This window comes from Platalea leucorodia (assembly GCF_965183815.1).
Source record: "Platalea leucorodia genome assembly, chromosome: Z".
Lineage (NCBI taxonomy): Eukaryota > Metazoa > Chordata > Aves > Pelecaniformes > Threskiornithidae > Platalea > Platalea leucorodia.
The window spans coordinates 39,686,774-39,698,799 of record NC_138858.1 but is presented as its reverse complement, the minus strand read 5'-3'; the positions used below and the strand labels follow the sequence as shown (position 1 = coordinate 39,698,799).

General features: G+C 39.8%; 1 protein-coding gene across 1 annotated transcript in view; it reads left to right on the top strand.

The window, feature by feature from the left end:
- Positions 1-395: 395 nt before the first annotated feature.
- RORB (RAR related orphan receptor B) overlaps positions 396-12,026 on the top strand; it is a gene marked incomplete at both ends in the record, with an annotated part of 38,857 nt that continues 27,226 nt past the window's right edge. Inside the window, 4 exons of the mRNA XM_082335409.1 lie at positions 396-474; positions 1,912-1,997; positions 6,519-6,660; positions 9,712-10,113. Of these exons, the coding sequence (XP_082191535.1) occupies positions 396-474; positions 1,912-1,997; positions 6,519-6,660; positions 9,712-10,113 (709 nt within the window). The remainder of the gene's footprint in view (positions 475-1,911; positions 1,998-6,518; positions 6,661-9,711; positions 10,114-12,026) is intronic.

Here is a 12,026-nt window from a genome sequence, read left to right as displayed (position 1 = left end):
TGGCTAAGGAGTGTTAGTTTCTTAAGAGGGGAAAGAAACTACTACCACCTAGTTCATGAAAACAAAACAGGATACAGAAGTTAACGCAAAAATTGTGGATGGCATAGGAAATTGTATTTCTAGATATAAACTTTCTTAAGTACAAAGAGAGGCAAGATTTTGGTTCTGAGTTGTCTCCATCCAGAACATATTAACAACAAATTGCTAATTTCTACAGTAAAATTACATCTATTGATCCTGGATTAGGAGTAGTTTCAAAACTGGTTTGCTTGCCTAAGCCTTGACTAAAAATGTGCTTGATCAGAGACAGCATCTCAGGAAACTGAGCTGACAGTAGAGAACTAAAGTCTCTTTAGCCATCCATGAACATCCCTCTTCCCTCATTCCTTTGGGACATGGTGTCCCAAGGGAATAGTTACTTAACTTTCCAGAGAAGAGGGTCAGCTAGCATTGACCTTGTGGAGTGGCAAGAAGGTAACTCTTAGGAAACTCTTGTCTTCTCCTAAGAGTGATAAATGATAACCATAGGTAGAAATGGGGCAAAATCCAGACTACATCATTACATTGTCACAGCATCCACTGTACAAGCATGCTTAGTGCTTAGCTTACAATGTGCAGCCATTTTTAAGTACCTTTTCTCCAGCATTTATAACCTTTTCAACTGCCCACAGGTTTGAAATGGGATGCTCTTCTTGCAGTTAGCATCTGGACAATAATCTTGTTTCCCTGTCTCCCAATCCATTTTGAAGTTGAACGTGTCCTTTTAAAGTACTAGCAGTTAGCAATCCTTGTGCTCAGGGTAGCCGTACTACACAAGCTCTCAGCTTTGCTAACCAAGGATTTGATGAGTGACGTGTTGCAGAGAACTGCTGCTATTGCTGCCCTGGGAATGGAGGAAGGACATTTACCAGGAGCACTGATCCTTACCAAGTGTGATGCTACTTCCAAGTGGCAGGAGAATTGCAGGGAGGCATGCGTCCCACATAGGAAAACAAATGAAAGGGAAAGAAAATAGGTTTTCTATTTCTTCTCAATGCATCTGACTAGAATAAAGGCACAACCCCTGCCTGCATTTCAGAGTATGCACTTTTACAGCATCGTCAAAGAAAACACACACAGGATTCAGAGAAGCTGGGGGAAGCAAATGGCTATGTTAGCAAAAGAAAAAATACATGGAAGATAATGAAATATGTTTTCCTCCCCTGAATTAAATGACCATTATGTTTATAAAAGGATCTGAAGCATACCCATATTCAAACATTTTCAGATTGTACTTGCCTCTCTCAGCACACAGCTGCTGACTACTTAAACTCAGGCTGTGGGCCTTGCCTGCCTGGACTTGGTGCTGAAACAAATAGCTTAAAGAGACAGAGGTGTTAAGCAATCATTCGTAAGCCCATCTCTGCCAGTGGGACTGGTATCTTTGTGTGTCTTGAAGCCATAATCTGAAGGATATGAAAACTTCATCACCTCTACTGCTTTGAAAAATGCATCAAAATATGCCACATAATTCTACCTCAGCAAAATGAAAAGTCGTGAATATTTGAAATGTGTAACCAAGAACAATCTAGATAATTATTTAGGACCCCAATGACTGTCATTAGCAATAATGATGATGAAGTTAACCAGTAAAAGCAAAAACAGAGAGTATGAGGAAAAACTTGCTAATCGTGAGATATCTTAAATTTTTAAAGAGTTTTGTGGGGTATGGTAGAAACTACATAACGTGAAGCAATTAAAATTTGTGCAATCAAAGCATTCAGAAACAAACAGTACAATACAAAGCAGTTCTGTATTGTCAGGGGGGTGAACAGGTTATCTACTGTCTAGCTCTAGTTTTTAAGATCTTCATTTGAGAAAGAAAGAAGTGAAACAGAATTATGTACTCAAAATATTTGTCTTCTTTTTCAGCGCAAATTGAAGTGATACCATGCAAAATTTGTGGTGATAAGTCCTCTGGAATACACTATGGAGTCATCACATGTGAAGGCTGCAAGGTATGAGATTTAATACAGCATAGTCATCAGCATCTGCATTAGCCTCAGGCATCTGTGCACCATAATACACTCTAACATGCTTTCAAGCAAGTGGTGCCAAAGGCTGTAAAACCTGCTGTTAATACAAATGCATTTCATGCCTAGTTTTACTAGTTGCTCTCTTTTTTATCAAATAGTCTTTAGAGTTACTTCCTCGTTTGAAACATGAATTAATCACATCTGATGCAGTGTAAGTGCTGATACAGAGGCTAGCAACTGTAAGTCACACCTGTTCTACCTTGAATCAGCTTGAGAGATGGATTTCTTATCTTGTTTCCTATACAATCACTGTAACATTAAAAGTTGGTGCGGTATCTCAGTTCAACATCTTAAAAGCTTACAGGTGTCTGTTTAGTCCTATTTTATCCCCTTTGTATTCTCTGCAGGCCAAATTGTATCTCCAAAAGAAAAAATGCCTTACATTATGAGTAGCGTAAAAGGATCCTTTGTCTTCTTCCTTATAGGCTCCAGCACAGGGCAATTGCTGGGAATTGGAGGTTAAAAAAAAAAAAAAGGACAAAAATCCCTCCCATCGCGCTTAGTCATATTAATATATTATACCCGGCATTATTTCAAATAACATGAATCAGACCCCAAGCCAAGAGGAGAAAGGCTTCGGTTTTCAACTTTAAAAATACTCTGTGATTTTGTTATCTAAGGAATTATATCATTACTCATGGAAAACTAGAATTCCATACTACATGTTGGTATTTTAGCTTTGACTGTAAATGTGAAATTGTAAAGATGGAGAGGCAGCATCTCTGATTTCTTCTATGTGGAAACACACAAACTGGTACATTTGAAAGCGGGTGCATGTTTGTAGAGTGAAATAGCAAGTCTGTATTTACTTAATACTTTACAAAATTTTAGAACATCTGAAAAATCTGAAAATTTGAGTGAACTCATTCCCAAAAGAAAGTTTTTAATGCCAATACACTGAGAAGCATTATAGTGTCAAAGATCAGATTTCCTTCAGAAACGTTAGCAGTTGTAAACAGAACAACTCACAGTGTGTCACTGTCTTATTTTGACACTGGACTAGAAATAAGCATCTTCTTATGATGATCACATGAAACAGGATTAGACTAAATGATCTGATACTTCAAAATTGGCCCAAAAGCTACAGGAGAAAAATGCTTTAAGCAGAAAACAGTGTCTTGTCTTGGTACTCAGCGCCCACAGAGCAGTTAGGGGTAGAGTCTCCTGTAGATGTGATTAGGGTTAATTCTGGCCCTTGTGTCTGCCTCAAGGGGAGATGATACCCCTCAGTGCTGTGTGTAGACTGCTTATTGAGATAAAGAGCTTCTCATCCTCTTACAACAGTTTTAACGGTATTGTTTTTTCTGCCAGTTTTGCAGTATCAGATCAATTAGTCTAATCTTGTTTTGTGAGCCTGTTGTGAAAAAAAAGATATTAGTTTTCACATTGGGTCCAATGGGAGGCATCTCAGTCTGTCAGAGCTCTCTGAAAGTAAGCGCTGTCTCGGGCAGTGCAACTCTGCTCTTCATTGCCCAGCGATTAAGTAAGTATTTGTTCAGCCCACATACTAATAACTTGTCATTTCTGGCTCCTTTTGTCTGAATGCGTTAGAAATCTGAATTAATTAAGAGGGAGACCATGTGTGGAAGGAAGAGGGGAGAACTGTTCCACACACATTGAGCCAGGCACCAGAGAACCTCAGCATTTCAGGACACAGCATCCGAGGATTGTACTGCCAGTGGCAGTGCTACAAACTTCAAGGGACAGGAAATCCTTTAACTCTGTGTCCCTACATTAGCTATGCCACTGCAAATGCATATTATAAGTCCTTAAGGGGCATGATAAATATTACTGCTCTTTCATGTGCATGCCTGCATATGCTGAATAACGTGCTGGACCCAATGAAGAAAATGGTGGCTCAGCCACTATTGTCACTGAAGGGGTGAAACCTAAAGACAGGTTTCCATCCCATCTGTCTTTGTGGCTTCTTCTTTTGCTGAGAAGCCTTCTATCATCTCTCTTGGCTACCCCCAGAGCAAAGTGTTTGCTACCATTCTTTTGTCATGATTTAGAAAGTAGTTTGCGTGACCATTTCCCTTCTCAGACTGACTGTCGGTGATGGATAAAGTAACTTGTTTAAGATGCAGAAAGACTTGTTGTCAGTGTTGGGAATATTGGGAAACTTACCTTTAAGTCCATACCTCCTCAGTAATGAACTGCATCCTCCTTCCCTCAAATGGAATTATTCTCAGTAAATATAGCCAACATTATATAAAGATCCTCTAAAAATGAAATGAAAGGATTGTCTGTACCTTGTAAGACAACATGTAGATCTTATGCAGGAGAAACTGCAAAAGTCTCCCTGGAAAAATAAACTACCTGCTGCAGATTAATTTTATTATGTAACCCTTGATTTTTTCCTAAGAGGGGCAAAGAAGGAACAAACAAATTCTTCTGAGATGAGATCAACTTTAATGGAAAAAACAACACTACAGGATAAGGCACAGTCAATGCTAGATGGTTGTGTGGGGTTTTATAATGTTATTTAATTCATTTTTTCTCTCAAATCCATATCCACATAGGAGCTGCTAAAATCTAAACCTTTAAACCAGAAAATCCTTTGCATGTCAAAAACAAAACTGGCTGTAAAGTTCAGCAAATAGAGTAGAAATGTCTGCAATTAGCATCCATTTAGCCTTAAATTAAACTCACCTCCACAGTTTCAGGGAAGTTTTGGTCAGCCAGGATCAGGTAAGTCCCCACCAGTTTTTTCTGAGAGTTTCCCTAAAGGATATCCATGTTCTCAAAACTGCAAGTCATAAAACTTAGTTTAGTTTTTAGATATACTATAATCACTGATAAAACCAGCATGGGCCAGATGTGATGCCTAGGGACATGGTTTAGTGGTGGGCTTGGCATTGCTAGGTTAACAGGTGGACTTGATGATCTTAAAGGTCTTTTATAACCTAAACGATTCTATGATTCTGTGACTCTAAATGAGTCACTTTACGCTCACTCTCAGGAACTAGCACTGCTGGTGTCCTTGGTGGGATATCATGCCTGTCACCTGTTGTTACTGACACGCCACACTATCCTTACTGCGTTCACCAGGACTTGAATGAAAATTCAGGCACTACCTGTAGCAAGCGAATTGAGCCCTGTGACACTGTCCCCTTGTTGCCTCCCCACTCTCATTTCCCCAAAACACATGGCTGTCGTGATTTTCATTGCTCAGTATTACTGTCTGTCAGCCTGTGCAGAGATAACACTGGTTTTGCCTGGTAAATGAAGTCAGCTCTTACTTTTTGGCTCCATTCAGAGCTGTTTGCAAACCAGCCCAGAAAGGCATAATCACTTTGGCATCACTTCTGGTGACTAGTGTAACTGCAGTAATGATGTTTTCTGCCCTTTTTCTCCTCATGGCTTCCTGCGGTGGCTAGTCTGTCTTTCAGCTCTCCTGCTAGACAACCCTGCAGCTGCCTGTGTCTAAAGATGCCAAAGTGGCTAAGGAACTTTTCTTTGTTTCTCTCTCTCTGGACTTGCGGTTCCTCCTGTCCTTTATTTTACAGAAAAGAAAAGAATATCACAAAATGCCTTCTCCCTCTCTCTTTCTCTCTCTAATCCTCATCCCCTGGTTTCGTTCCTCTTGTCACCTCTGCCACTTCATGTCACTTCTACCATAACGGTACCTCTCGGTGTCATTCATAGCAGCTGGGAGCTCATAAGGCCTTAGGTATGGGTTAATACTCTCCTTCTAGCCCTCTGATCTTCAGCTAAATAACCACAACTGGCCAGAAGAACCTTCTAGGAGATAGAATAACTACACATTTTTACATAGATAAAATGGATAATGTTATATTCCGTTGAAATGGAAAATGTCATTACTTTCTCATGGTAGTGTCTAAAGGTGTTGCTTTCTCCTTTGTGTGTTGGCTTTACTTGATACAGTCATGAAATCCTAGTGCTTTTGTGATGTTTGAATTTGAATTACTTTTCACTCCTGAAGTGTGTGGTCCCTCCAGATCAGATCAACATTTGCCAGATTAAACTCAACAGCAGACTTCAGCTTCTAATGCTATGCATAGCCAGTGCTGGTTATTACCAGGCCCTTTCATTAAAGGAAGAAAATAGTCAGAACAAGTACTTTTAAGTCATCTGTTTACAAATGCTGACAAGCTTTTCCTCTATCAGGAGGAAGCATTAGATGATACATGGTCATTATTGCACAACAAGAATGCATTCTGTAACATTATTGTTTGCGTTTTAACAAAGTAGAATTACATTCTTTACAGAATAAAGCACAATTCTCCTTATTATAAATAAATGTTCTTTAATTTCACTATACAAGGCCAACACATCTGCAAAGCCATAGCACAAGTAGCATTGCACTAAATAAGAGTTTATTGTGGTCATTTACATGGTTCTCTGTGTGTGTGTGTGTGTGTGTGTGCGTGCACATATATGCACATGGTAACACTGTCTCTCTTGCTCTCTTGCCCCTAGGGATTCTTTCGGAGGAGTCAGCAGAACAATGCCTCCTACTCCTGCCCAAGGCAGAGAAACTGTTTAATTGACAGAACCAACAGAAATCGTTGCCAACACTGCCGGCTGCAGAAATGTCTTGCCCTGGGAATGTCTCGAGACGGTAAGGAGTCAGATTCCTGCTTAACGCCTAAACCCTTTGAAACTCTTCTTCACTGCTGACTTACTTAAACTCCCTGTAGATTTCTGGAAAATGAAGAGGAGAAGCTCCTTGCTTTGTAATGCGTGCACTGTGAGACACGGATCTTTGCCATTCAGTTAACAAAGGAGGCTATTTTCATGGGGAGGTTGGGGAAATCACAAAATGGAGAGCAGTATTAGTTTGAAACAGAAAGAGTCGGAAGTGAAATGTGTTGTTCTGACCAAAAGCACAAAAAGGTCACCTCTGGAGAGGTGGATTTATATTCCAGCTTGTATAACCTCTTATATTAAACATTAACATTTATCTTAACATTAAATATTGATGTGTGAAAGCATCCCTTTCCTTGAGATCTCTAAAGGCCTGTGACAGTAAATAGGCAGTTAAGAAGAAATTTACACCTTGATAGCATTACAGGTTTCTGTTTGTTTTATTCAGAGCACTTGACCAAATATTTTGCATTGCTAAAAAAACATTTCTTTTACCTGTGCATTGCCCCCTGTCCCTGTCTGGGTCTATAGTTTCATAGTTTAGCACTGAAAATGGACATTACACCAGAGGAAAACTCAACAGTGTATCTGATAGCTGTCCTTTGGTCCCTGTGGAGCTCTGGTACACCTTCCAAGCCGTGGTGTGACGAGCCGTGATCGGCAGGCTGAGAACGTGCACCACACCAGAGCTACGGGCAGAGTGAGAGTCTTGGGCAAGGCTACCTGCAGCTGACCTGCCCCAATCACCACTGCTCATGCAGGGGGTTTCCAGCTCACAGACACAGTTTAAATTGTCAGGAAGTATGAGAAGAAAATGTTCTATTTTTGAAGGCAGGTTATATTAATTTCAATTGCCTGGCAGCAGTTTTCTGTCTTAGAAAGTTTACACAAAACATGTCATTTGAAATTAACAGTCATTGAAGGAGAAGTTACTTAAAGAACTATTTCTTTAGATGGTCCACAGATTATAAACATGTTTGAAATTTGGACTGTAATAGGTGTTTTCCTTCCTCACTGAACCAGCTTGCTCATCAGTGTCACCAGTCTGGGAGGGTTCTTGCAGTCTAGCCTTTAATCTGTGAACTCTTTTTGGTCCTAGCATGCAGCTTACTTGATGCCTTAGCTCCCAATTCTTCCTGAAGGAGATTAAAGTAGTAACATTTCAGTAATTTAACAGCACATGCTTTCCTCCTAGAAGTAATATCTTCCAATGATTTGAGGTACCACAGGGGCATTTTAATGTGACTGACAGCACAGTTTTCCCAGCCTATAATTCAGGGACCACTGAGTACAGACAAAGGGAGTGATTCTTCTGACAGCATCACTTTCTTCTCTCATTGTTTATGTAAGGGTGTTTATACTTAACAATATTAAGAGCTCTTGCAAGTTTAAAATAGGCTGTATGGATTTTTTTTAACAGAGAAATTAAATGTGATTTTTACCTCTCAGCCATGTAACAGATTCATTTTTATCATGCGGAGGCAGGATGCTAATTGACAGCAGCTGGAGAATCCAATTAATGAATATATAATGAGAATAAACAGTGGGTGTTTGTTTTTATTACTGAGGCTCTAAATTTGAAGAAAATACACAGTTGCATTTTTCAAAATGCAGTCATTGTATATGGTCCGTAAGAGTGTGCAGCGCACTGTGGACTGATTCCAAGGGCAGGCTGTGTTCATATGAGGTAGCTTGCAGCCTGTGTGAAGGGCTGCAAGTAAGCTGAGGTTGGCAACAAGAAAAAGAATTCTTACTGTAAAAAAGTGCAAATAAATTGAAGAGGCTGCCATCTCCTTGGTATTCTGGCACTGCCTTTTCATATTTCGCTCTTCCTTTTCTATTCTTTCTCCTGACTGAAGATTTTCACATTCATCCACACGTGTAGGCTCAGGTTCTTCTGGAAGGCTATAGCTGAACTATAGGGCAGCTAAAATGAGAGCCAAGCCCATCCTGTGCTAATAAATGTGATGATTCTGAATTGATCCCAATTACAGATGGACTGAATATACTCAGCATTGGAAAACACACCTCATAATACATAGAAATTAGTATTTCCAGAGCAATGTCCTCTTATCTGTGCTCTGATAAATTCTGCTGAACTTATCCCTCATTTGTTTTAGAGCACAATGAACAACAACCTCTGCTCTGAGATTCCAAGATCTAGCCCAGCAGAAAGCCAGAAGTTATAGAGAGATTGGGGGGGAGGGGACAGGGGGGGAAGATAATCAGCTATGGCCCGCTGTATATGCAGGCTGTGGATTTACTCCTCCTAGTTCCACAGCAATCAGCCTGTCATTTTTGAAAATTTCAATCTCAGTGTAATGAACCCTGTTCCTGGGGAGAGTGGTTTGCACTCTGATGTTTTCCTCCCTTTCTCATCAGAAGGAATGCATGGATTTGTGCATGGAGATTATGTAAATTGATTGTGTAAATCCCTGAATCTTTCCTCTGTGCAAAAAGACGACATTCATTTGTGCTGTTTACCTTCAAGTTTGTTATTTTCCTCTAGGTTCTAACTCTAACCTGTAAGGTTGTTTTTAAAAAGTGTGAAGATAACACCTTATTGAAAGGATGCTATGATAGGGCTTTAGGGCTTGTTTTCATCCAGAGTACTAATCCTGTTAGTGCACTGTTTAAACGTTTGTGAAAAGTTGGTAAATCATATGGGATATGAATCTACAGACTGTACATTTCATACAGCTCTGGGTTGTTGTTCAGAGAGCACAGAGATGTAAAATGATGCATGGTCTTTTTAATATTCACAGTGTGAAGTGAGTTCCTTGACTGAGGCCCTCCTGTCAAATAGGAGTCATTGTCATCACCTGGTAAATTCAAGCACACAATACATTTTCCTTTGAGAGATGCATATGGTGTAAAGCCTTGCATCCTCTCTCATTTCCACAGAAAAAGACAAGTTTCCACAGCAAAAGTAATGCTGAAAGTAAATATCAAAAGAGCGGTGGGGTTGAGGGGAATCAACAAAAAATGAAAGACGACAATGGTTCGCGTTGTGCTTTCTTTTCAGCTGTGAAGTTTGGAAGAATGTCCAAAAAGCAGAGGGATAGCTTGTATGCTGAAGTGCAGAAGCACCAGCAGCGACTGCAGGAACAGCGGCAGCAGCAGAGCGGCGAGGCAGAAGCCCTCGCCAGGGTTTACAGCAACAGCATCAGCAACGGTTTGAGCAACCTGAATAACGAAACTGGCAGCACCTACTCAAATGGGCACGTCATCGACCTGCCGAAGTCTGAGGCTTATTATAACGTGGATTCTGCCCAGCCTTCCCCAGACCAGTCTGGGTTAGACATGACTGGAATCAAACAGATAAAGCAGGAACCTATCTATGACCTCACCTCTGTACCAAACTTGTTTACCTATAGCTCTTTCAACAATGGGCAATTAGCTCCGGGGATATCCATGACTGAAATAGGTAAGGAAAATTCTTATTTCTCTAGTGTAATATATATATAATGTGTCTTTATTAAAACATTATATGGGCATTCCCTACAGAGGTACACAATAATTACATATTGACACGTGCATATATCTGCAGACACATACAAGGAGTAAAGAAAATCAGTCTGGCAGTAATCGACACAATATCGAGGCAGTTCTGTTTTTACCAAAACCTGCAAATTATGCAGTTTCTTAAACTCAGCGGTTCATGTTCTGTTTATGAAATAGGAGCACCAAAGCAGGTGATGAATCAATCAGAACCAAGTGATAATTACTATCAGGGAGCTTGTTTCAAATGAGCTCATTACTAGCAGGGTTAAATGATCTCTTCAGCCAGCGATCCGTATTCTTGTCAACACCAGAATCCCCATGGCAGCTAATTCTAGGGTATTTATTGTCAAAAATCAGCAGCTCACTACTTCTGGTGTGTGGATGTACATGCAGAGCAAGTTCACTGAATTCAGGAGGTGCACAAACTCTGAATGTAGTTGCATGGATACCCCTGCTCCTCTGCTTGAATGCTTGGAGAACCTGTCCCTTGATTTCTTCTTTGAAAAATAGCAAAGAGAACTCTCTGTGAGATGAGACAGTTTGAAAGGCAACAGCTAACAGTGATTCTTCTCTAAGGAGGATTTCTGTTCATCTAATGCCTGTAGTCATACCTCTCCAACGCAACTGGAAGTACTACTTCTATTATAAAGAAATAACATGAGAGAAGATTGGCATCCTAATTAGGTACTTCCCACCTCAACAAATGAAGTATGCTGAGTCAGTTGTGGTTGAGAATATAATCAAAGGATAACAGTTTGTTAATGAAATTTAATTAAAAAGAAAGAAGGAAAAAAAAAAAAGATGGTATTCAAAAGCACCCATAACAAATGAATTAATGTCACATCATAAAAAACCTCTATAGTTCTGGCCTGGCCTTGCTGCCTCATGGCTGTACACTGAGATGTGTAAATGTATGTGTATACTCAGACCTACTGAGGCCCTGGAGATGTGGCATGCGCTTGATGTATATTGCAGAAAGGGTGTATGTAGTAATTATTGTCTGATAAAAAAAATGAAGGTACAGCTAGAATCTGTAGCATGTTTTCTACCCATGGATGCTCATGTGCAGGAAAATGTGTAACAAATTATGTGCTCACTGAAGACTTTCTACCAGATTCAAATTTCTGGTCTTAGTTTTCTTCTGGTCTCTATATTCTTCAAATATATGTATTTTTTAAGCACAACCTCACTTGCCACTTGCCTGATCTTGAGTGCAACCCTCTTAGTTTTTTCCCCATAAGTGAATGCATGAGAATCCTTCCATCCTTGCGCTCCTAAAAGTTGCCATAAGCTCTCCAGGGGACAGACTTCTTCACAGGCAGCCCGGAATCAAAGTAGTCTTTGCAGCTTCTGCATCATATGCCAACCAATATCCAGTTCACTTATTCCTTCAGTTTTACTGCTTTGCTTGTTTCTCACTCGATTCTCTCCTGTACAGGGCAGTTTTTATTAAGATAACTCTAACCACACATTTCCGATTTGAATCTTATTCTCTCTTTCTTATTTTTCTAACTTTTTCAATCCTGTTACCTTTTGTCTCAGTCCTCATTGATGCTTTGTGACTTCTTTCAGTTTAAAATTTTCTCTTCATTTAATTAGCATGCTGTGAACCCTCTCTTGCAGATTATTAATGAAAATGTTAAATGCTTGTAAAACAAGTTATAACAATGGTCCCTGCTGCACCTGACTAAACAACTTGCTGCAATTGCATAAATTACTTTAGTATTTACTTTTTGCTTGCTATTCAACAGTAAGGTTCTCTGAAAAATCCATATAACAAGTCTTCATTTCCCTCTCAGTTTCATTCAGTTATAAAAATAATGTTTTCTAAGATAC